This window comes from Syngnathus scovelli, chromosome 6 (genome assembly GCF_024217435.2).
Source record: "Syngnathus scovelli strain Florida chromosome 6, RoL_Ssco_1.2, whole genome shotgun sequence".
In the NCBI taxonomy this organism is placed as follows: Eukaryota; Metazoa; Chordata; class Actinopteri; order Syngnathiformes; family Syngnathidae; genus Syngnathus; species Syngnathus scovelli.
In genome coordinates this window covers 10,035,125-10,062,685 of record NC_090852.1, presented here as the reverse complement: position 1 = coordinate 10,062,685, position 27,561 = coordinate 10,035,125, and the positions used below count along the sequence as shown (strand labels likewise).

At 39.8% G+C, this 27,561-nt stretch overlaps 1 protein-coding gene across 2 annotated transcripts in view; it reads right to left on the bottom strand.

Annotated features, from left to right (window-relative positions):
- The window catches only part of si:dkey-246g23.2 (solute carrier family 66 member 2), a 45,221-nt gene that overhangs the window by 10,793 nt on the left and 6,867 nt on the right, over positions 1–27,561 (bottom strand). Inside the window, exons 4-6 of one of the 2 annotated variants that reach the window (XM_049722770.2) lie at positions 18,868–19,084; positions 11,859–12,061; positions 7,093–9,171 (exon numbers count right to left, since the gene is read on the bottom strand). In XM_049722770.2, the coding sequence (XP_049578727.1) occupies positions 11,887–12,061; positions 18,868–19,084 (392 nt within the window). In that variant the 3' untranslated portion in view covers positions 7,093–9,171; positions 11,859–11,886. Of the gene's footprint in view, positions 1–7,092; positions 9,172–11,858; positions 12,062–18,867; positions 19,085–27,561 lie in introns of those variants that run through there. The other variant, XM_049722771.2, reaches the window with a different exon arrangement.

Here is a 27,561-nt window from a genome sequence, read left to right as displayed (position 1 = left end):
AAGCTTGGTTAGACTACAACCAAAATAGAGATGTTTTGGGATTTTTTTCATGACATACATACTTGCATAATTGTGTATTTATTTATATTGTAGAAGTTTTTTTTTTCCCATGCTACAAAATGTAGCTATAGCTTTAAACTATATTGTGTCAAAATTGTTGACTGGCTTGCTCGTCTGTTAACCACTATCTATTTACATTCAGTGATCCCGAATAAGGATAGGTGGCAGAAAATGAACAAATGAATACATGAATCCAATTAGATGATCTGGGTAGTCAAAGAAATTGTGCTTACAGTATACCGTTCTCACTTTTTTGTTTTAATACCACTCTTCATGTCTTTCTTCAGTGAGTTTTCTCTTTTTTCCTTGCCTCATACTTTTCTGACTCAAAACTCCTTGTCTACTAAACCAATAATGTGCCGACAAAAAGGGGAGTGGGGTGTGTATTCAATGACAATTAACCCCCAGTTATTGTTCAGTGTATATAATACAGCAATGTTTTAAGCAGCATCAACATATGGATGGAAAGAGCTGCTTTGGGGAAAGGCCAACTGTTCTCTCTAATTAACACGCAAGTTTCCAAACAAGGAACACATTGCTGCGTGGCAAACATGCTACATCAGGAGGTAAGCAGAGGACACACCACCATGAGGGATGAGAGGAAAAAGGATGAAAGTCTTGAGTCGGTTACTGTCACCAAGTGCCCAATCACTTTGTGTCATTCTTTCTAAAATAAAAATATATTAGAAATGTTCAAGTGTTTATGGTTAGAATTCTTTATCTAAGACAAGTATCTCAAAACAGAGAGATATCAAATTTATCAGAATAAAGAGATTATGCTTGTTATTTGTGATGACACTCATTTTAAGGTGATGTAAGGAAAGGTAACGATGTCTCAATACCTTAGATAATTTATATTTTAGAAAATCTTGGAAAATTGTGTTTGGCATTTGTTAGCATATTTTTGCGCCTAGTACTAGCTTTAGTGCTCTGAACCTTAACTTCTATTTTGCAATTTAAATGCCCTGACATCTTGCAATGAAGTAGTAAATGAACAATGTCAATATCTGCCACTCTCTGTCGCACATGTGATCATCGAGCAGGCCAAGAGTCAAATAACACACTCTTGAAATGATATGATGAATGGAGCTGGAGATCTATAATAATCCCATGACCCACTGACTTCCGCTCTAAAAAACATTCTCTTCGTGACTGCCAGTAAATCCATAGATAATAACCGGACTGACTGGTCATCTGGGATTCTGCTATCTTTTTGTGACTTGGAAGAAAAATTGTGAACAGAAAAGCACACAGCACCCAAAACAGAGTAATGTAATAAAGCCTAGCACTTGTTGACAACCACTTTGCTCATAGAATATTTGATGAAAACCACTATCAATAAAAAAAGCATATATAATGTCTGTCTTTATATCATGTCGGCTGGTGGCTGGCCATTTAGTGATGCTCTCGACTTTCTGTGGCCGTTGGTCCCGGTCAGGGCTCAGCAAGAGTCTAAAATATCACCACAGCAAGCGGTCAAAAAGATCACATACCATTGGACCCGTTCGCCCTCAGGCAGAGAGTCTGTGTGTGACCAAGCTCAATGAAATCAGAAACTGATCCTTTAAAGTCACATAACAGGAAAACAATAATCCCTACAGTGATAGGCAAATAATATTACAAATATGAAGCTGCCAAAGTGAAATTAGTCACCTAATCTTTCTTTATAAAACTTTCACTCTACAAACTGTAAGTTATGTTCAATAGTCGAAATAATGTCAACAAACTATTCACTAATATATCCAAAGAGATTTATAGCTATTCCATCTTCAGCCGCCTGTAACAAACTCCCCAAACACATGAACACAACCAGCACATTTTCCACAAGTGCTTCCATGACTGAATGGAAAGTGGGAGGCAGCTAAAAACAAAGTGAAGCTCTCTTCTTTTAAATGGAGTGAGAGATTCTCAAGTCGCTTGTCTGGGCTTGTAGCGTGGTAGTTAATAATTCACACTGGGAGCTTGAGGTCCATAAAGGCTGCAATGATATAGCACAGAAGATGAGAAGAGGAGAGCTCGTTTTTATGCACCAGTGTGGGAGGAGAAAAGTCTACTCTTTCCTGCTCAACCTCTCCTTCTCGGCGTTGTGTTTCTAAAAGGAAACAAGTGCAAAGAAAGCACATTTGGAGTGCATTTGTATGTGTGTGAGCCGGCACGTGACGCAATCATGCATACTGTTAATGTGAGCTGGTACGTCCCACAGTGGATGGACAAATGGAAAAAGGTCACGGAGTTGTTTACCAGCAGGCTGGAGACGCTGTGGGCATCCCCTGTGTGATGTGCACCCACACGTGAATGTGCGTGTGTGTGTGTGTTTATGTTCTTGGGTTGTGGTTTTTGTAAGTGGACCACATTATAATTAAGGGTGTTTTTTTTTAGCCACACAGAAGAAGAAAAATTGATTTATTGATCCCATTAGGCTGTCCAAGTGAACCAAATAAATGTATTGTTCACTACTTGTTAAGTATTATTTTGTAGTATATTTTCAACACGGCACAATAATTCAAGTAATTATACGGACACATCCTTTGAAATGCAATTAAACCCATGACAACCTCATGGGTTTTTAAAAAGTCAATGTAATTCCTCCCATCCATTTCTATACCACTTATATTTGCAGTTGAGTTCAAGCCGCTACCAGATGACTTCGGATAAGTATACACTGAATCTAACATGCATGTATTTGGAATGTGGAAAGAAGTACCTGGAGAAAAGTCACACAAGCCCTGGAAGAATATGCAAAGGTCCAAAAAGAGGCTGGAACAGGATTTGAAGCGCTGACCTTAGAACGCCGCGGTTGAAGTGCTAACCAGTTGTTCTCCGTGCAGCCTGAAATTTAAATATTAATGCTTAACCGCACTATGATAATGAAATGTTCATTTTTTACGGCTATAATCCTCCTTGGTCGTTTATATTCTCAATACTGATGAGCATACATTTTCAGCGCACTAGCGAAAATGACATTGTTCCACTGAGCTGTCGCCTGCTCTAATCCCTTAAAAGCAACATGATTAACAAAAGCAGGAAGTCACTTGCAATTCTATCCATCTCAAATATTTTAGCTTTGTGTGGTTGTAAAAATGTGAGGTGTTAATGGCTCCAATTGTAGTAAAATCATCAGTCAAAGGGGAGGGTGAAATGAATTTTACTGGTCTTGACAAACCTGTTGAGTCTGTGGTAGTTTATACCTTAAAGGGGCCCCAATAAATATGATTACCATCTTCAGCGAATTTGATAAACATGTTTTTGAACAGTGGGAGAAGGCAGAGTATCTAGAGGAAACTCAACCAAGCAAAATAAGAGAGACCATGCAAACTTCCCACAGAAATGCCCAAGAGATTTGAAGGCTGATTCCACCAAACCGTGTTGTAGTGAGGCAGCAGTGCCACCGTGCATATGGCACTTGTCGCCCCGTATTTGAGCATACGTGTACATGTTTGCACAATCTCTGCTAATCAATACGGGAAAAAAAAAATGTTACCGGAAAAAAATTGTTCAGTAAAGGCACCTTAAAAAAAAAAAAAAAAAAAAAAAAACACTGCTACATCAAGCTGAACATTAAGGAATCAGTTCTTTTACAAGGCAGTGGAACAAATGTGAGTCACACTAATGAGGATGATTTAGCATCACAATAAACATTACAAACAGCCCTACGGGAGGATGTAATTCCAGAGTTTGCGAACATAAATATTGTACTTAAGAAAATTAGGAGTACAAAAGTGTGATTGAACATTAATCTGCACTGCTAACAAGTACCTAGACTGCAAAAGCAAGATTTATAGCAGATGAGTAGGCCATTTGTGATCTGCTGTTGCCCAAACAAGCCTTTAATGTGATGGCGTGGTTGTGATTACCAATATACGTTCACCACTCTATTTCTAAAAGACTGATGAGTAATGACATGGAAGAACTATAGAGGAAGGAGTCAAGCCAATGATGCATATATAAAGCATCCATACACTTATGCGGATGGCCTGTAACCTCATTTCCTTTTCATTATCTCGTCAGGCCAACCATCTTCACGTTTCTCCTCCTTTCATGTCTTTCTAACCCTAGCCCTCTTTTCTCGGTCCAATTCACCATTTTTTCATTCCTCATCATCCTCTAAGCCTCCCAACCTCTCTCCTGTCCTCCCACCCCGAAGCCATCAGTGTTCCCGCTCAGGGTGAAAACCGCGAGGACCCCATTGCCCTTGGATCTGAAGAGCAGCGCCAACATCTGTGCCTGGGTTTTTACTTTCCCACTTGGGAACATTATAATAGAGCTTACACGCTGCAAATGCACTGCACAGCTGACTAATGGACCTCAATTCGGTTCAGGTCTCGTTATAAATGCGCAGAATTTTTTTTTTTATTATTATTATTATTTTTATTCCTCTGCCAGGTTATGTTTTTGTTTTGTCGGTCGTTTTGCAAGATTATGCAGAAACAACATTGCCCTGCAGCAATTCCCTGCTTTCAGAGGATTATGGTACTATTGGGAAATAGAGCTGTCTGGGTGGAGATTGCACTCTCTAAGTTACAAGAAAAAGTCTGAGTGTCTGAAAAAATATTTAATACTATGTTTTATGGTTCTGTATAGTCAACATAAATTCATTCTATTTAATCTTGAAGAAATCTTCAGGAAATCCTTGAGCACCTTGACCTCAACATTGTTGTTATGGCCATAAGTGCATAGCGTGTTTTCGAACAGATAATGTATCTCGGCATATAAATTGCACTGATGCCCTTTTGTTAAATGGCCACCGGCCAACAGCCATGCACCCTGCGATACTGTCACGCAAGAGAAAAGTATGCAAATGACGCTGGGTGCAATGACTACCAGAGATTGTCAATGATAGTTTGTCAACTCGACAGAGGGTGAAACATGGCCAATAGCTGCCCTGCTTTTTCCTCCAATGACAATGGCAGGATCATTTTACTGCAATGGCCATGAGGGTTATAGCTCACATAATCATCTCCACACTGTCATGCACCACCACCTCTTTCCATCATTTGTCCTGCATATCACCCATAGTCCCAAATAGTATGGTTTGTGGCTTCAACTTCTTTCCTGATACAATGGCTCTATGAATACGAGTGCTGAGAATTAAAAAAGGAATAGGCCAAGAAGTGACAAAAGAGTCCCAGAGCTCACTTTAAAGGCAAGCTCAAAAACGGATTCATTGACTGTAAATTGAAGCGGCAAAGAAATCGTAATTAATTGAAGAAGTGACCTAAAAAGAGAGTGTAGTAGACCTCAGACCTCACATTCATCCCCAGCTAATGGCAGAAGGAATAAATGACTCAAACACACGAGAAGGTTTATCAAACCCCAGTGAACGAATGGAGAACAGAGGAGTCTCCAATATAGAACTGAGGTTTTCACCATAGCACCTTGCTCCGCTGCTTTGTCTAAACCACAGGTGTCAAACCCAAGGCCCAGGGGCCAGATACGGCCCGCCACATCATTCTATGTGGCCCGTGAAGACAAATTGTGCATCAAATTCGTGTGTTATTACTAGAATTGCAAATTGTCTTCACTTTTAATAATATCTTTTTTTTTTTTTTTTAAATATTTGACCAGTTTTTACTCGTCTGATTTGAAAACAAGTTGTTTGTCAGTTTGTTTTGTAGCTTTTACTGTATATAACATGAGGTGCTCATACATTTATTTGGTCATAATGGCCCTCCGAAAGAAGCTATGACTACAATGCGGCCTGCGAGAAAAATGAGTTTGACACCCGTGGTCTGAACGCTAAGAAAACAGCTGCTGCGTGAGTAGATGAGTACTGCGCTGAATGCATGACCTGACATCCCGTCTGACGAGTAGAGGAGAGAAAGTATAGCAAAGATGGGCAGAAGCAATCACGAGGCAAAAGGGTGCAACCCCCCACACAAATACAACAGCGACAACATATGAGGCAAACGACACAAAAATGCTCTGTTTCAATTTGCCGGCCAGCTGTGGCTCTGTGACATGGTGGATATTTCACTCACACTCTGCTTCTCACCCCATTAGGGCAACTTATGGAGTCATTTGACATTTTAGAGAAGGAGGAAGACAAGACAGGGAGGGAGAGAAAGGCTTACCTACTGGCATGATGTTTAGAGTAGTTTAAACTTGAAGTGAGACAGAATGGCTTCATTGATTTGACAGATCATTTTTATAAGGTTGGTCTGAATATAAAAACTTAAAATTAATTACATTATAATACAATGATGTTATGCAAGTAAATTTTAAAATATATTAAATACATTTTTTAAAATGTTAACATGGGCAAACTAACTTTTAATGTAAATCTGATGATTATTGTTTTCTCTATATGTATATTATCTCTGTTCAAAGTCTACTATTTTGTTGATTTTTGTGGGAATGACAGAATGAAAAGATTTTGAGTATATTTTGTGCAATTGTGATATCTAATTTTATAAGTTATTTTGTCATAAGCAGTTGTTATGTTTCTAAAGGTACCCTGAAAGGCATTTGGAAAATGCATGTAAGCATGTGCCATTTACCTATGTTTAAAACTATAAAAGTGCATATGTTTTTACCTTTCACCCACGTGTGAAGGGTTTTTTGAAAAGAGAAAATAGGAATTTGACTTCATTTTCATAGTAGATACCTATTGAAGAGCTTGTGTTTTAAAATACAAGAGCTTTATGTAAGAAAAGATAAGTGGATGATGCCTTACTTGATGTCCTCTCTACATTTTCACACAATGAGCCTCTAGGTTTTAAAGTGAAGGCGAGCTGGTACAGCTTTATAAATAACATCATCTAAAAACATACCAAAGGAATACTCTTTGCTGAGCAGTAGAATATAAGATCTATTTTTGTGCATCTGGTTTTGAAACATCAAAAGAACACAATCTAAGACAATTATAAATTTCTGCCATGTGTTCAGACAGGTTTTCAGAATCCTACTTTAGTCCAGTTTGAAGCTGTGGCGGCAGCCTGGTGAGCTCAGAGAAGCTCTCTGTTTGTTTTTCCATTGTTTGTCATTGTCACTGTGTTGCAATCACACTACCAAGAACAACACAAACCAGCATACTGCAATATAAATATTTTATGCTTGAAACAAGTAACACCATCAATATTTGCCAACATACAGTCTCGAGAAGACTGAAAAAACATTCATTGAAAAATGCGGACAGTAAATTTGCATCGTTTCATTTCACAAATGTAACCTTAATAAAATTGAACTTACTATCAGAACAGTTTGGCTCTTCTCTTTGTATTATAAGTCAATTACACACGTTTGCAGAGCAAAAACATTCAAAGAAAAAGGTGTAACATTCTGACATTTTTCTCTCCATACTATGTAACAAAATGGCAATAAATGCTAGATGAAAATCACTGCGTCAACAAACTATGAACATGAGGCAACCATGTACACTTAAATCTCGATTTTACTCGCTTAAATCCTACTCGACTTTCTGTCTAACGCGGTTTGGTCATGGGCCTCAATTTCTTTTGTCATAAATACATTTTTAAGTAGTATTTTAAGTTGATGATATAAGGACTGTAAGTAGCGTGTAAACCTTGGCGCTGATTTGAATTTCCGTGACCGTAAAGGCGTTTGATAATAACAAATCGTGCTGTTTGTTCTTTATGACTACTTTATCACAGTGTTAGAGATAGCTAGGATTGTTTTTGATTCAGAAAGGGGAAAATTCACGGAAGCAACTTATCCACAAAGTTACTCAGTAGTAGAATATGAGGTTTTATTCCCTCTTCCATCCAATTCACATAGCATCAAAATGACTTACTCAATCCGCCTGATATTGTCATCTGCATGTTGCTTCTCTTTTAATAAAATGTCAATAGACTTCAATGTGTGTGGAGCAATCTGACCCCTTGGGCGGCCAAACAACATGGCTGACTTAAATTATCGTAACAATGAACCCCTTTGACTGCCTAAAAACATACCTTTTAGAAAAAGCAAGACTTTCTCTACAACACGCTATCGAGTTTAACGTGATTCCCAAATCCTGGACATAAGATCGAGATTTAGGTGTATTAGTCAATGCAATTGAAGTCAAGTGGAAAGTAAATCATATTAATAGGGTATTCAAAAATACAACATATCTGGTGATGAATACTTTTTGAAAAAGAAACAAGACAAAGAGATTAGACGGCTTTACCAACTATATGTAAATTGAGATACATGGATTTGCAAAATGCATGCACACGAGAAACCCAAGTGCAAAAAACACACCGAGAGCTAATAAACAATAGAAGGTCACTGGCAAACAATGCTGACAGCTGCAGTATTAACTGGACATCTGAAAAAAAATCTATCTACCACTTGGACACTTCTATAAATATAAGAATTTGACATGTAAAGCCCGGGTCGGGATGCTTTTGCAGCTCATGCATAATGTGGCACTGTGAGTTCCACATCCATCAAACGTGATACCAACACATATGTGACGGGGTCATATATGCATACTATATGGGCTGCAACTTAGCGCACACATCACATATGTGCTGATGATTCACAGGTAGTCTATACTAGCATGTCACCCCATATGAGTTTTATATGATTTCACATAGACTATACTGTGGGTTGATTGGAGGTGCAATGTTAACCTAAAAATGTAAGATGTATAAATATTTTTGAAAAATATAAATACAATACATGCTCAAAGATTCATGATACACAAAGGACTTTTGGCATTGTACATTCTTCAACTTTCTGGAGATTGCAATTTGCTGATCGAACTAATTCTTGAATGATGCAAAACATACACTCAGTGCTTATAAACGTGATGTCCACATTTCTATGCTACATTGACACTGTGTTCTGAGCAGTCATGTGATCACATTTGAGGCATCTGTGTACAAAACAAGATGGACATGAAGCAATGTGGGGTGATGAAATGGGCAAATATAACAGGAGCTGTTTGCCGGGCCAAATTTTGAAAATGTAAAAAATAAAACTGTGTCATGGCAGTCACTGTGCGAAGAAACATGATTGGCTGTGGTCATGTGGCGTGAATGCAACAAAGCGTGACAATGCAGTGAACTGTATGTTTTTCCCACATTGCGTTCTCCAAGGGTCTGACACTATGCGCGCAGTCCAGGAGATGGTACGAATTTGGACTGAGCAGGAGAAATTCATTCAAGTCTGCAGAGATCACAAACAGTGTCTCATTTTCATCCATGTAAAACCTTCAGAGAATGTAAAAAACGTGTTGGATGTTCATTAAAGTTTGTCAAACTCTGATCAGAATGTGAGAAATGTGAGGGACTCCAACAAAATATAACAGGTCGGGAGAGGTCGTTCATTTTGGGCAAACTGTGCCTTGCTGTGGAACATAATTTAAACGTAGAACATCAGAAGCAAGCTCACTGTCGATTTAAAAGTTGACTAAAAACATACTATACTCGGATGAATCAATTAAAAGCAGGCATCAAAGGATTGCTAGGCTTGCATTGGCAAAACCTGTTGATATTGAGTAATTTCATCTCCATAGTTGTAGACTGAGGCATAACTATCTTTTTAGGACTAAAGTAATCCCTCGCTATATCATGGTTCATCGTTCACGGTCTCGCTGCGTCACAGATTTTTTGTCACAGCGCATTGTGTTATGGCTTCAGAAGAAATAGACACTACAGAGTGGAGTCAGGCCACAGAGGCACAGTCAGAGGCGCAGTGAAATACATGCGAGTCACAATTTGTTCTACTATAGTACGTACTTCGTATTGATAATTAAAATGATTACCGTATTTGCCGGTGTACAGGTCGACTCGGTGTATAAGTCGACCCCCTAAAATTCGACGGAAATTTACGATTTTATGATATATCCTTTGTATAAGTCGAGCTCAATTGTTGCATTATATTAAACTTCAAAATTCAATATGCGAAATTTATTGACGAAATGTGTTCAAATTCCGGGAGGCCGTGCGCATGCGGCTGTTTATAAGCACCGCGGAGGAGATCGCGGCCGGCGAGCTCGCGCACGCCGCCCGGCACCAACGGGAGGCCGGAAATAGCTCCAAGCCGAGCGGATCGGCACTTTATAAGCACCGCGGAGGAGATCGCGGCCGGCGAGCTCGCGCACGCCGCCCGGCACCAACGGGATGTCGGAAATAGCTCCAAGCCGAGCGGATCGGCGCTTTATAAGCACCGCGCAGGAGATCGCGGCCTGCGAGCTCGCGCACGCCGCCCGGCACCAACGGGAGGTCGGAAATAGCTCCAAGCCGAGCGGATCGGCACTTTATAAGCACCGCGCAGGAGATCGCGGCCGGCGAGCTCGCGCACGCCGCCCGGCACCAACGGGAGGTCGGAAATAGCTCCAAGCCGAGCGGATCGGCACTTTATAAGCACCGCGCAGGAGATCGCGGCGCCTCATTGGACTTCCAGCGGGCCGCGCACTCGCGCACGGTTCAAATTTTCTAAGTGCAACGCACAATGAGATGCATGAGAAACGGCCTTGGTTACCATCACATTTGAAGCGATGAATACGAAGTTAAATTTTATGACTCGGTGTATAAGTCGAGGTCGATTTTTTTCGGTCGATTTTGGATCGAAAAAGGTCGACCAATACACCGGCAAATACGGTATTTTACTGTAGTTATTTGGAAGAAAATGCTTGGGCCTGAAAACAGGTTTTGTTCTTTGGTTTCCATGTTATACATGTACAATAATGTTAAAAAAATAAAGGTTTCTATTTCACGGATTTCGCCTATCATGTTTTTTGTTTTTAGCGTAACCCCAGCAAAAAAACAAGGGATTACTGTAAAGTATTTTCCCCATTACAGCCAAATGGTGATGGGAAATGAAGCTTCAAAGTTGCTTCATGAATCAGATGTAATTTTTACTCTACTGGGTTAAAGAAATGGCAAGTCAGTATGCCTTCGGCCCTGTGGTGGGCAAAATGCCAACTGGTTTGTGAATCATCTTGAAGCTTCATTTTCCCATCCCTACCGCCGAATATGGAATACAAAATATGGAATATTTGAAAACAATGTATATCTAGAGATACAATTGAAGAATACAATTAAATCGTATTTTCTATGACAAGACTTGCATCAAGAGTGTTAACACATTTCATACCAGAGACGTCGATTGCCCATATTCTCTACAGTACATTCGGTACGAAATTATGAATTCATTAAAGAGCTACATCATTAGTCAAAAAGCTGAATCTCAATGTGATTAACCTTATTTCCAAAGAAGTCTAAATCAACATTGTTTTATATGTTAATAACTTCAGTCCTTGTCAATCAAGCTCATAAGTTGAGTCTTAACACACAGACTGGTTGGTGGCTTTTGCAGAGGCCATTAGTAGTTGAACATTGTGCTGCCTGGCTTGGCACTGCCAACGGCAAAAATCGAAATTCCCTGCGAGCACATATCAGCAGGTATTCTAACTGGTCTCGACTCTTGGAAAAGTACACATGTGCACACACACACACAAACGCACATTGCATGACATGGGACCAATCTGGTGAAGTGTGGAGTGGGAGACTCATCAGTCAAGTGATAGAGGCCAGTGGAGGTCTACTGGTGCAAGACTGTGTGTTACAGCTGCCATTAGAGCTTCACAGAACTGCCGTTAGGGAGCTGCCAATGTGAGTAATGTCTGCCTCTTACACTCCCTATGCTCACGAAAAAGAACTGTGATTCAGTCTCTTATAACTAAAAACAACTAAAAGCACATCTACAGTAAGTGTTGCTTTATCTTTGGAAAGCTAAGTTGGAGGGTCCTCGTGGATAAAACTGGGGTGTATAAAAATAAAAGTTCCATTTAGAGCTAAAGTCTTCGCAGCAAATAACAACATTTCACTTATGGTTTTACATGTTCACACCTGAAGAAAAGTTCCTGTGCTGTCTTCTTCAGCCTAGCTTGATACGGCTGTCCTGGCTGTAGAAGAGCACCTGGAGGAGAATGGCCACGTCAATTAGGATCTGGACAGAACCACACACCCAGAACTGAGATGGGCTTTGGTTGATCAGAAAGTAGGATGTCTTGAAGACATCTCCGGCCATCCACAGCAGCACCATCTTCACACTGCAGCAAGGAGACACAAAAAGATAAGTATCAATCATACTGGTTGATACAGGAGAGACATGACCAGAGCAAGCAGCCATGGCAGATTTGGGAGCAGTAGTTAATCCTTAGAGCCCAATCTCCATTACATACAACTACCCTTTAAATGTGATCATCTAGTTGCCATGGCAACCCTCCTCTGGTAGACGTCAGTGGACCTTCAGTGCTGTATGTGTGTTTGGGTTAAATACATAAATTTTGTAAAGAAACTGTAGGTAAAGGAGTGATAAACAAACAGAGCTCACTCAAGGTCAAAGTGGGCTTCTTTAACACCCTGAAATAACTTCGACATTTTTTTTTGCTAGTATAGCCTACCATACACTAATGTACCCAAAGCTGTAAGAAAAAAGTCTACAGTTATCAGCCTGATGCAAGCACAGCAGGCAGACAGAATATGCAACATGTTCTTCATCTTGCATCACAGCTTCACATACTTCACTCATGCCGTTTTATTTCATCTGAATTGTATCTCATTCTTCGTCTCGCATCATTTCTGTATTATTCATGCTCTCCTTCCCTCCTTTACATTCTGTGCCCCTTTGGCCTCACTGTCGTGTTTCTTCACTTTGTTACCCTTCACACTTGATCGTCTGTACCTCACTTCTGCTCCAGCAACTCTGCTTCTGCTGTTCTCCACCCCAATCCCCTGACAGTGACTACCCATTGGTATGAATGGAACATGAGTTTATACTTTTATTGGATTTGACTGGACCCAAGAAAAAAAGAAAGCCCATCAGTCATCAAAGAGATATGTGGGGGTCTTGCAGAGGTGGAGGAGAACGGAGAGTCAAAAAATAATATCTATCCAACGCGCAATGGCGCAACCAGGAAATCACTAGAGACAGAGATGAGAATGATACGGATGATGAGTCTATATGAGTCTATATGGGTTGGGAAGCAGCCTAATGACCATACTATCCTTGGGCTGTCCTTGCAGAGTCACGTCAAACTGCCATCTCTCCCCTGGGGTCCCTAAAGGCACTGGCAAGGAACGGAAACATTGACAAGGAACATTGACAAGGAAAAACAATAACATTATTCTCCATTTAGTATGAAGGTCCAGATAAACCAAGTTCTTAGTACCAAGCAGATAATGGCTGCATGGTAGAAGTTGCTGTAGTGACAAACTGTGAATAAGTTTAGTAAAAAGAATACACAATATTTCTCTAAATTTGTGAGTAAATGCCATGTTGCTGTTGTTGCGTCAAAATGCCAAAGAGAAAAATACAAGTTTAGAATGTTCATGAAGAAGATAAGCGCGCATCATTGCAATACTCAGAAAGCATACAAATACGTAGATCCCCAAAATTTCTGTCGTGACATCAGGGCTTACTGATTGGTTGCTTTCAAAGAGCTATGATCGTCATGCGATATGAATGCTCGTCGCTCCGCAGTAACGTATACATAGCTTGTTTCTTCAGAAGGTTTTGATCTTCAAAAGGTTACATTGACTGAACTAATTTCATCGACCTTAAGTAAGAAATGACAACCTGATGACAAAACAAACTTCATCTTTGTCAACACATGTTGCCTGCCTCCATTCTCCTCTAACTCCAATTAGGAGGCTTTTGTCAGTCTCAGTCTGCTTCATTATCCTCCTCCCAAGGCTGCCAGAGGAGCACTTGTTTAGAACACGGGATTCTCACTGACGTTTTGCTCCCTTAACAATTTAAACTTTCGAGTAAACATTGTAGATTTTGCTAGAGCTGCTCCAAAATGGTAAATAAAAGAAATCAGACTCCTTATACTTTTGTTTGTCAATATTTATTAAGTATTATTATAAGTATGTATTAAGTTCTTTATTGAAAAATATGATTTGGTGTGTACAGTAATTTCCAAACATTACGTACACACTGGGAGGAAGTGTATTTATTTATTTTCCAAAGTGTCTTGTAAAGATGAAGAATTAAGATTTGGGAAGAATCACCTTTGATAGATAATTTCTTGAGCCTTGTGCGAGTCATTTTATTCTAAAATGTATTTATAACTCAAGTGAATAGCAAAAATAGCGGGCAGGTCACTTGTACATGTATAGTCTCAAATGCAATGCAGCAGAAAGGGAACCAAACCCCATTGGGGGTCATTTAACTTTTGCTGGCATCCAATTTCCACAATTTACTCTTTAGTCTTTATCATGCTAGTCTCACAAAGCGCCATGTGACAGCGGGCGCATTCATAGTAGGCCTTGATGCGGCTTGGCTGTGCTGACAACTGATGAAAGACCTTGAGAACAAATGATGGAGTTTGGGCCATAGTGATGCTTTCTGTATGCACACAGAGAGGAAATGATTATAGTATTGATTCAAAAGACCAAGTAAGTGACTATACCACCTCTTACAGTAACACACACACACACACACACACACACACATATCAACCAGCAGTGTTTGCTTTTATTTGCACAATACAAGAAACCAAGCGAAACTAAATGTGCAAACCTTGAAATTGCATAAAAACCTTTCATTCTCACCAACGAGTACACACAGTGTAAACGCACGCACGCACACGCACACACACACAAGCAAACATCATAACTCAGCCTGGTCAAGTTGCATTGATCAGTCTTGACCCGACACCTTCATTTGAGCTAAGTGCTGAGAAATGAGAGGAAAGGGTGAGATGGTGAACCGGGTACTTGAAGGATAGCTATAAAAAGAGCAGATGATGACAATAGATGGAGGCGAGGGGAAAATGGCAAGAGATGGATGACATTGTGGTGTATGTAACTGTAAATATTGCGAAAGGTGAATAACAAAACCACTTTAATGGTCAGAGTGACAGGACAGGAGAGAGCAATAAACAAAATGATGGAGGTCTGACTATCATGAACGCCTGCAATACATGCAAGCAAACCACAACTGGGACAGATATTGATTGAGGCCATCAGGACAACTGTTAGCTCACGGGCTCAGCTTGGGTGGACCAGTGTTCAATTTGGGTTGGAGTGGCATTTGGAAAGAGACACAGAGGAATTCAAAGGACAATGGTGGGCAATTTGCAGTTTACTCATTTCAAGTCTCAGTAAGTGTGGAGCAGGGGTCTCAAACTCAATTTACCTGGGGGCCACTAGAGGTAGAGTCTGGGGTGAGGCTGGGCTGCATTAGGTTTCTTTAGGCTCGGATAAAAACATTTACACCCCTGTTCTCAAGATTAAACCACAAATGTAACGTTGTTCTCAACATGGCTTCTGCCTACGTCTTGCTACAAAAGACCTGGCAGCGCTTCCTCTCGCATGGCTGAGTCACATTTGGCGTGAGGGAGGAAGCAGTTGAGACCCTCATTAGGGCTTGAAGATGCGCATCGGTAAGTGTGGACCTGTATTTGGATTTAATGAAGTTCAAGGTAGAAAAGAGCTTTTTGCACAAGCACTATGTGCTCCCAAAAAGACACATTCAAATCAGCACTGCATACAACCATTCATATCAAAATCACAGGCCACACAAACATAAACCTTTCATATTAAGATATGGGTCGCAACCTATCGTCCCACAGGCCGTAATTGGCCTGCAAACCACGGGTTTGAGACCTCTCTATGTGAATATCAGTAAAAATGAACACTGAAAATTATCACCCACCCAGATTATTGAGAAATATTTGAATATGTCAATTAGAAATAATATTGTTTTAATGACAGTATTTATACTACAGTATACCATCGCTTTGTCTCTGCAAACGTATACCTGACTCTCATGATAAACTAAATTATCATAAACTGATATCAAATTAAAATTCCTCACGATCCCCTTTTCCCCCTCACCCTTCTTTCACTCTTCAGACTCAATTTCCATCAGCTACTGTCACTATCTTTCTTTCTAGCCTCCTGTGCTGATTTGCACACAGTCCACTGACCAAGACATGCTTGGATGTCTTAATGTGGGCTTGATTGACAGCCAAATGGCCAAAGTGTCCTTGGCACTTCAGTACACTATGTGCTTGTCCTTTGCATTTTTGGGCATTAAATGTTGAGTGATGAGAATTCATAGTCACTAAACTGTTTCTAAAATCATGACGTTGACATATGAGCTTTGTTTAGCTTGTATCAGAGAGTGAGATTTGGCAGCCAGCAACCAATAGATCGTATGTATTCTCTCTCTACATATAGCCTGGAGCCAATGTGCAGATGTTTGAAGCTTCAATGGCAGCTTTTTTCAGCACAACTTTGCTCGTATGCGTCAGGACGATAGTTCACGCATGCTTGTTTGTGCATCTGTCTGAATGCCCACACATAAGGATGTGTGTGGAGATACCGTAGAAGCGCTTGCAGGCCCACTAACTATGAATAATGCATGTTTATTGATCGCACATGGGCAAATGCAGAAAAGTCATAATGCGTGTATCATAATGGATTCTACAAAATGAAACAAAGGTTAGGTGAAGAGGCGTATCACTCGGTTTGCCTGAAGTTATTCCCAATATTTTTGTAGAAAGCAGGAGTAGTGGAATTAAATATGTATTTATTGCTGTTACTGTACATGAATCTGTAACAAGAATGTTGTGCCATTTTGAAGTTTCATTTTATTACACTGACTTACATCCCATCTGGATGGAAAAGACTCAATTTTTGTAAAGTCACCTTCCCCAAATAAATAAATGCATGATTGCATAAACAGATCTCTCCCCTATTGTTGCTGTTACACTTTTGCAAAGACAGTGCATCTTTCACCTTCCTAGCAAAAACTTCCCTCTGGGGAATAACACTGATTTATAGGTCACAAAACAATTTGAGGTCATCACTATGTTGGACTATATCCTCCAGGGTCTGACTGTAAAGGTATTGGTCCCTTGTCTGAAATAGCTGTGAGGTAAAGGCCACCTTGACAGAAACATGTAACACTCATCAGGCTACGGTTCAGTTCTGCTCACAATTGGGAGAACGAAATAAGCTGTTGGCTGCGAAGGTGTGTCAAGGACATCACACACAAACCTGAAGGCAAAGACTGACTGTAATTCTTTTTTCTACCTAAAAAGTGTGGATGTATGTGAATTTAATCCACATGAATGATTGCGCACACATTGGTCTGTGCTCTTGCAAATTCAAAGCCCTCATCTGCGTAACTGACTTTGGTCAGCAGTATGGGTAGAAGAGATAAGGGGAAAATTTGAATTTGAATGGGAGTGGGAGTCAAACACCGACACAGAATCTACATCGTTCGTGTCTTCACATCATTGTTTTATGAATCTGGTTACTTGTTGGTATATGCAGTTGTTTGTGTGCTTTGTTACAACAGTGAAAAGCAATTTAATTAACCACGAATGTCAGTGTGGACAAAGAGCTGTAGGCGACGGGAATGTAACAGAGCAGACCATACAGACAAAACAAATCAAATTGAGTAAAACTACATTTTCAGGACTCAGGAGTATAAGAGACGAGGAAAGACAGTTGTGTTGTGCAGGTGGTGCTCCGAGAAGGTAATAATATCAGCTTGGAAGCAAGCAATGTAATTCTAAATCATTCATAATTGTTAACGGTTTTCTTCACCAAGGTTTTTACATTATTTATTTTACGGCTGCTGCATTCAAACCCCAGCTGTAACCTCTGAGGACACTATGTGAAATGGGAGACAAAGGGAAACTTAGGTCATTACAGACAGAGACGACTGCGCACTGCTTCTTTGTATTAAAAAATAAAGCTTGGAAAAAAATCTGGACAGACATATGGCTAATATGAAGTCATTGGTAATGTCCAAGCTGCATGTGTTCCCCTAAAATATAGTGTCTGTTCACTGAGATGAAGTCTAGATGGAAAACGAAAAGCAGTTGAGCTGCAGCATTACAGCAAAACATGCAGTATGTTTAGAAAATATTAAATAGATGTTATCTTTGCCTCATTTCTGCAGCAGTTAAAGGGGACTGTCTTTCAAGGGGAAAAGCAGCTGGAACCAAGGCCATGCCCGCCTTCTCTTGTTCATGTTCAAACAAGATCGATATAAGTATATTTAAGATTCCTTGGGGAATTGACATCCAGCAAATAAAGCATAGCCAACTGCAAAAGAACATTGAGAACATATTGGGGAGGGAATGCCTGAGTGACTGTGGAAGCAGCGTTAGAAAGTAACCCTTGAAAGCCAAGTAAAGAGCAAAAGCTACCCAACATTATTAGTGTAAAGACGCCATTTGAGATGCATGTAGAAGAGTTGTCAATTTATAGTAATTAGTAAATCACTTTTGTAACATACCTGCATTTCCATACATTTGTTATATTTTGTCAAAACACAGTACAGATAGTATAATATGTCATGTGATGGCTTAGTGAAAGGCTACGTGTGAAAAGCACGGCCCGCCACTGGCTTGCTAGTGCCATATTGGTCAGCATTAAAATTGGGCAGTGGATTTTTTTTAACTCTCTGGAACAATAAGTGTCACAAACGTAGCAAGTCAGCCTTCAGTGATCACCCTAACAAAATATGGACTATTCATTCTGCAGCTCTGCTGTAGAGTGAGGAAGGGCAAGCTGTGAATCATAATGAGCTCTTTCACTCGAAGGATGTATCCATAGATTTTATCCTAAAGGCACTGCAGAAGCTTGCTGTGATAAACTGCTATCTTTAATATACCAAGGGCTAAATGTATGCAGATTAAGGATGTAAAAGAAAAAACCTTGACTCAAGTGTTTTTTTTCTCACATTGCCCCATGTGATTATAAATTACCCGATTTGCATACTTTGTTCATGTAAATTCAATTACTTGATTTTGTGGTCAGTGAGGGAGAAAAGGTGCAAAATTGCAGCTCATTCCTAAATCCTATTTGACCTCGATCGGTGCCATACCTCATGCCTTTGGTAGAGCGGTTCTGGAAGTTCTGCATTAGTTGAGGGAGGCCCAGCATGGCCTCAAACATCACAGCCAGGGAGCCCAGCATCTCTACAAACACGGCAGAGTCCAGCAGGACTATGGTGACCACTGCGCATAGGACACTGAGGCCAAAACAGAAGAGAAGGTAGTCCTCAAACGCATTCCACTTCCAGAAGTAGTGTAGATCTAAGTCTAGGGAGGGCAAAAAAAAAAGAAAAGCAGAACTTTAGGTTTGCAGGAGTGCATGTGTGGTGACAGTTTGCAAATATGAAAGGGTAAGAACAGCAGAGACAAGAAATGATTGAAAGCAATACGCTATAAAAGATGCATAGAAATTCTGCAAAGACAGCAAACCTAAATCAATATTGCACACAGACGTGAAGGAATAGAACAAGACAAATGAGGAGATCCAACGCTCTTACATTTCAATTACTTTAGTATAACCTGGCCTTTGGTAAGATTGGGTTGAAGATTTAGAAAGTTTATTACATGAGGTTAAAAGGCTTTCTTGTCATTTTTCCACTTACAAAATTCATTTATCACATTCTACTTTAGAAAGACATACCCATAGAAATATGTCTGCAGTTCAAAGCAGTTCAAAGTAGTTTTTTCTCCAAAGAGCAGATTCTCCTCTTGAATATAGAAGGACGCAATCACCAATAACCAAGAAAAAGGTCAAATTTGAAGCAGATGTCAAGATTACAATTCTCAGATACTATCTGCATTTCTCAAAATTTTAACACATTTTAGTCATGTTCACTGGCAGAGCTAGGGGGGGGGGGGGTGTTTCGTGGTGGCACTGGCCCCTCCTGACATACGCTTGCCAGGTCAGATAATTGGGTATTTTCCATTTTTTCCGCAATTGTTTTCTCGCATTTATCCCCATTGTCCATAGAGAACAGCTAATGAATGTTTATCAGCGTTTTCAAAGAATTTGTTGGGTTTGTAAGATATTTTTTCAAGTTTTTTTTTTTTTTTTTGTGACGCCCCCCTACCCGAGATAGCCAGGGGTGTTTCCTTGAAGAAAACTGTTGAAAGATGGTGTGCCACTAATTCAATATTTAATCCAAGTTTTTCACATGTCAACACAATTTATGATTCCAATCTTTTATTAATTATCATTTTAGATTGTGCCGATGACCAAAAAAGAAATGTCTGGGTTTACTATTTGTGGGAAACAAATCTGGGAATTTATCCTTTTTAAGGTGTTTACTTAGTTGTCATGGACACTGGCAGATAAAGATGTACTGCTGACAGCATGAAGGAAAAAACCAAACAAATGTCACCTGTCAGTGAGTGACAGGAGACAAGAGGAAACAGTGGTATCCAAGCTCTTCTCTTTCTGCTCATGCAGTCATAGCTCTGAGCTTTGAAATGGTCTTATATTAGTGCTATTTTTTTGTTGTACAAATAATCAATATGGGGCGGCACGGTGACGCACTAGTTGGCACGTCCGCCTCACAGTGTGGAGATTATAGGTTCGATTCTAGCCCTGGCCTTCCTGCGTGGAGTTTGCATGTTCTCCCAATGCCTGCGTGGGTTTCCTACAGGTACTCCAGTTTCCCCCCCACATTCCAAAGACACGCAAGCTAGGCCAATTGACCACTCCAAATTGTCCGTGGGCCAGTGCGACTGGTTGTTTGTCACTGCCCGAAGTCAACTGGGATGGGTAATCAATATGAGATATGCACGTGGGCACTCTCTCAAAGCACTCTGGAATGTTACACATCTCTTTTTGCATTTCACATATCAGAGAGGAGACGTCTTGTAAGCGAGTGCACTGTGGCATATTTGTGGCAAACCGTGAACATGATTAATAGCTTTATTACCACAAACAACAAGAAATTGAGCATTGCTCACAGCTGATGAAACAAGGGAAGGAGTTACACAAACAGAAAACCATTAATGTACACCGTGCACACATTGACTGTTGGAGACTAAAAGCCCCGATACCAATGAGATAGTAAAATAGAATTGAGAATAGAATTACACCAACTATAGACAAGATTTAAAACATAACATTTTGTAACGGTACAAAAACAAAATGACCAGACCGTAAACCTGGACCTGGATTTACTGAAAACCCATCGTGGCATCGTAGCAGAGACTGCAACGACATTTGTAGATTGTCCTTAGTCATTAACAAAGTCCATTAATCAACTTTCCAGTCAGGCTGAGATGTTCAAGTAAAACCATGCTGACACCACCAACTCGTGAACTTTTTCCTGCAACGTCAACATGATTTTGTGTTCCGATGGAAACACTTTAGCACTCTCCCTCATACCCACACTCAGGTCCATCATTCAGTGCAACACAACTACTTCCTTTCCTATTACGTATCTGTCCGTCCCATTTCCCCCAGTCAGTCTGCTTGCTATGTTTACCAGAATAATGAAATTGCTAAGAAAAGTCATGCATCATTCATGAGGGCATTCCTTTTATTTTTCCACTCATGTCATACATCATCCCAAGCTTTATCTGGACAAGCAAAACAAGCCAACACAAAAGCTTTTTTTCTTGCTGACACTAAAAGTTCCATCAAGCAGTAACACATGCAATGTTTTGCTTTTCCATTGTTAAAAGTTTGAAAGAGTAACAAAAATAACTACTTGACACATTTTAGAACCGTACAAGCTGTGGTGAACCTTAAGTGTGAAGACACGGTCAATTGAAATTCCATCTATTCTGTATTTTACTTGATCTTTGTCACATCAGAAAACACATATGCTGAGAACAATCTCGAATGATCACCAGTCAATGAGGAGACTAACAGATCTCTGGACCAGTACCAAACTTTGAGGCCATTTCCATGTTCTCCAAATGCCTTTAGAATGAAGTGGAGATATCGACCGGGCCAATAAATAGCCAAAATCCATATATGATTGAAACCCATTGATTTGGATTTGAGAAAGAAAATAAATCAATGCCCCCCAAATTATCCTAAAGGAAATTGAGGAAAACCTCACAAACTCAATAAATAAATAACAACAAATAATTGAATAAATGAATAAATTAAGGAATCTACAAAAAAAAGGATCGATTGCCACTTGGTGAGACATTATCAACTTTTATTGATTGAGAACTTGATTTGTGTTTGCAATGCTGCCAACTGAGGGATGTTGACTTCAACAAATGACCCTGTTTTGATGTGTAATGAGGTAAAGAATATGCTTCAGATGTCTCCAAGAAGGTAAGGATCTTTTCACTCTTCAAGCACAATCAAGATAAAACAATTAAATCACCATAACAACATCCAAAGAGGTCTGTGGGCTAGGGGACTGCATCCTCATATCAGTTCCCAGTTAGATGTAAAGTCTGGCGACCATTTGACAGTTTATCGTCTTCTGGAGTCTTTGCAGCACTGACAGAACTGAGCAACAGTTTCGCACCAGGAGGCAGATGAGGAATGGAAGGCGAGTGATTCAGGGAGGGAGAGAGTGGCCGTGAATCATTCAAGGAGATGTATGAACATCACAGTATAGTGCAGGCATCTCCCATTACGCCGAGCTAAGAGTACAGCACAGAGGAGAGAGGAGAGGCGCTGAGACGGAAATAAAGAGTGACAGATAACGGGGCTTGAAGACATGCTGACTCAGCACTGTGAGAATGAAGTCTGTCTGCTGCTTTTAAGATGCGTGAAGTATGCTATTCTCCTGTTGGCCGTTTGCCAGAACTCCCTGGTCTCAAGTTTGTCCGACATCACCAGCTTGTCATGTTATTTTTGCGCTCTCTCATATGGATGAACAGTCGAACATTTTAGTGTTTGTTATGGGGATTTTAGTTCACAGTGATATCACAGCTGTTTCAAATACTTTGATGTCATTTAGCGGTAACAGATTTTGTTTACCTTTTAGGAGGACGTGGCACAATTTTACGTGACTCAAATCGAGCACACTACATCTCTGGGCAGTGTAAGTCAAAACCGAGCATTATTATCATTGAAAAGGCAGAATTTCTGATCGAACTTTTGCAATGAAACTGATTTTATTTTTTCACTTTGTTCAAATCTACGTACACCTACAACACCTAACCCAGAATTTGTGGCTGATAACCTTCTTCTCACAGAATATGAGCTAAAAGTAGTAGCTCTTTTTTTTTTTTTTTGGTCAAGTTTCACTGGGATCACCCAAGGTGCTCTGCAATTAGTAGCTCAGACCTCAACACTCACTTGCTCTCTTTAATTTTGAGGCTGTTTCTGTGTCATAAAAACAAGTTAGAGATTATTTGGGAAGAAAAAGTTATTTCAAAAGATCAATTTTACCAAACGCAATTAAAGATTGACAGCACAAGCAAATGAAAGGTTGATAGCACTTAGTTTTTCCCTTGACCTAGCACCCTCCACAATTAATACATGCATAATAACTAATGCTAATCAGTGTAACTATGCCACTATAGCCAGGTGTCAACACTTCACGTACAAAGTACCCCAAGCACCCGAAGCCATGGTTCCAAACTAATTATATATTGCTGGCATCCAGCAGAATTCTTGTCCCGTCAAAGACCTCACTTTTTGAGAGTCCCCCCAAAACATGCAATCATTAGCATTTCATTATGAAAAAAAGGGGCAAACATTTTTCAACATTCTAGATTGTTAGTTAATTTCTTACAAAATAATAACACACAAACGTGGAGTGACCACTCGGATTGATTTGTGAAAAAATATGAAATTTCAGAATTTGGAGACTTAGGCGATATTTTTGTTTATGTAGGACTATTGTTGCCTGACTTGTGTACCTTTTCTAATTTTGTCTCTCTGCATTAAAAGCATAACATTTAATAAGACAGTAGCAGACACAAATTCCTACACACGTGTCCACTGAAAGAAAGGCTAAACCTAAATTACTATAATTATGTTTTTTTTTTAATCTACCGCAGCGCTGTATTGGGTTCACAACAGCAGACACAGTTATTTATTTTTAACACATGGTTGCCGCTTTGATGCTTAATCCAGTTTTCAATTTGTTGCTTCACTGCCCGAGTTGTCACAAATCCGTTAGTATCTTTTGTGTACAATGAATAGCCAAACAAATTAAGATTCTGCTTGTGGCCCGACCACATCATTTCATACTGTGACAAAAAAGTCGTGTCTGTCTAAACTGCTTGATGACATCTGCCACAGAGTGTCTGCCAACATCCTCCTCAATAACACCACCACATGGATTATGACAACCTCACTGACTGTCACACACATAGTAAAACACACCCAAAGCTGCAAGCCGCTCAACGGATTCCCACCCAACCAGGGTATACTTGCTGACCCAGAGTATGCTGTCAGTGGGCGATTACATGTTAAAATTTGCATCTTCAAGTGCAAGCATTCAACTATGAGAATCTGATAATTACATACTAATCTGTGTCAATCAACTCAGTGTTCCATTCACTCAGTCCTGTGACTGATATTCAATCAGTCCAGTTTACTCACCTTTTCCTCTAAATCATCTGGGATACAATTTCCCTCCACCCTGAACAACATAAGCCGCACGGAAAATAGGATGAAAAGGGAAACAATTAGCACTGGTTGTTTGAAAGATACTGTACTGCTTGCACAGTGTTGTTGTGACGCTGTTACACAACCTCTTCACTCTGACATCTCTCCTTTGCCTGCAAGTCAATGATTCAATTGTGTGCGTGACTATAAAGAGAAATTTCGCTCTATGGATTAATACATTATTTTCAGAATGGAATTGTACCGTGACCACTCGAAAAATATTCCAAAATTGCATTTTCTAAAGCCTTAAAAAGAAGCTATTAACATTGGTGCATAGCTTTGGATTTGTGTGCGTGCAGCAAGGGAGAGACATGTGAGTGCCTGCCTGCATGTGGATGTGTCTGTGTGTTCTACAGAGACTGCTAGAGGGGGAATGGAACGTTCAACTTTGAAGACAGCCCTGCAGGTGAAACATTTATCCGCATTACAAATGCACAGAATGTGTCTAAGGTAACAGCTTCCCTCAGGTGTGCAATCGTGCGATTGCTTGGACTCATTATCTCTTATAAATGTAGCTTGCTCCGGGCTAATGCGGTATGTTGGAGTCGAGGATATACATACATACAGTAGATTGGATATATTGAGGATGTTGGATTTTGGTATGCACCATTTTTTTAAATAACTCTGCAGTTTCTCCCTTCTAAAGAACGTATTTGTGAAATAAAGCTCAATAAATTATTATTCCAGCAAGAAGCCAATGACATAAATGTAATCTAAAAACAGTGCTGCACTTGTTACATTTACAGTTGGCTATAATTTTATGGTGTAAATACACATTTATTTATTTTTTAGCGTTTGCTTGATAATATTTCACTATTTTTTTTTTTTGAAAATGTCAAGAATGCTGCAATGAGAAACATTAAATTTACAACCATGGTATGTCAACTATTCAAATAATTTGAAAAATAGTTTGTCAATCCAATTATTTTGCAGCATGTACTGTATGTTTTTGATGGGCATGCCGAGGAGAAGCCAAAGTTGCTGAACAGCACCGACCTTGGTGCTGAGTTTGAAGGAGTTGCTGATAGAGGAGGATGGCATGAAAGAGGTAATGCATCACTGGAGCGCTTTACTCCTCCTAACATATGCTGTGAGAGCTGGACAAAGACAGCAGCAGGACATCCAATTAGCTACACTTGGCTTCTCTTGTTCTTTTGTTTTGATTTGACTTGTTCTATCTAATTCATATCTCACAAACGCAGTCCAAGACTTTTGGAATTTTTGGCGTGTTAATAATACTCAAGTCAAGGTAGATGTATAATATATACACATACAAAGGTTTCATGTATTTACACAGCTGAGCTAGTAGTTTGAAGACGGAAACAAATTGCTCTCTGCGAATGAGGCGCTCTTATGTATCAACACATCACTAAGTAAGCAGTGATCAAGTATGAGTGTAAAGCGATGTGATGATTGTGGGAAATGTTTTTGAAAAATAAATAGAGTAGACAAGTGTGACAGTTGTGGAGGGAAACTTTTTTGGGGGCGGGGGCACGTTCTTACGTTTTTACGCATTTACTGTACTATACATCTTGAGCACAGACATGTTTCCTTGATAAAAATCTAAATATTAAATTATACATGATGTATGCATCCTAACCCTAATATTACCTTACACGTGAATTGATGCTCAGGAGTGTTTGACCAATGCAGTGTCAATCACAGGCAGACACACAACAGATCACATAGTACTGACATCTCATGACAAATTGAAAAATTGCAAAACCTCCTTTGTAAATGTGCATACTAAAGTTTAATATTGCTTGTATTTGTGTTTATAAATCAGCATGTACACTTAACATTTGATTATGCGCACCAATTTTCTTCTACCGTATTTTCTGGACTATAAGGCGCACCTAAAAACATAACATTTTCTCAAAAGCCAACAGTGCGCCTTATAGACCGGTGTGCCTTATATATGGACCAAATTCCTAAATTTAAACTGGCCCGGAGCATTGTATCATGAAATCAATCATAAGCGGCCCCCTAAAGACTATTAATCATGAATCAAAAAGACTATGGATCATTATTTTGTGATTATAAAGTAATTTGTTGCGTCTGAAGTTGAAACAAAAAAGATAAAATGGAGAAGGATTTGATTTGGATTAAAAATCTGACACGATGCATTAATGGTGCGCCTTATAGTCGGGTGCGCCTTATATAAGGCCAAAGTTTTAAAATGGGCCATTCATCGAAGGTGCGCCTTATAGTCCGGTGCGCCTTATAGTCCGGAAAATACGGTAATTAAAAACATTTATTCAATACTAAGCCTGTGCGTGTGTGTATGTGCGTGCGTGCGTGCGTGCGTTGCTGAATGTGTGAAGGTGATCGGGTCTGATAATCAATTGTTAAATAGGGGGAGCAGTCCTGGGGTTGAGATAACAGCCCAGTAGAGCAAACTATTTAATAGGGTCTTCTAGGGCAGACACATCATCAATGGGAGGCTTTCTTCCTCATGAGATAAGCAGGTATAAATCAAAGATATTGTGTCTTGAAAACAAAGCTTGGGGTAGACAGCAATTGATAAACGACTGTTATTGGAGGCACAATAACACGATGCGTCTAACGGTTCAAACAAATTGACCTTCATAGGGGAGATGACTTTGGTACTACAGGCAAAGATCTTTTGTAGCTTTGGTAAATGACATCAAGAAGGCATACAGAACACATGATTACATTTCCCATTAATACAGAAACATGTAATGACATGTGGCAAGTGGCAATTCTCTTCAGTCACATTGCTCAAAGCCGTGTTGTTTCCTCTCATACACACCCTGCATACACAATACATTGTATGTGCACTCTTCTACTGCCCATTACCCATAGAACTCGCCAATTGCCTGGATCTGAGAAGTCAGTTACACAACACCTCAAAATGGTACAGCTCCTGTAGTGGCAGGAAACCACTCCTCACTGCACATACACACAATCAGTCCAATTGTCTAACAGAAAAACAAACAGGGAGTTTTGTATGAGCAATGCAAGAAAAACAGCAATCAAAATTTTTATTGGGAAAGATGCACAGCTCCATAGGGTACTACATGTGCTCAATTAATCTCCTCAATTTACAATTACCCTAACACAGTCCAAGAGCAAAATAATAAATAGCACAGGAGGGCCTCATTAGAAGTTATTTCGATGAAGAGTAAATTGACCTTCATGTGACCCTATTTAGCTGCTC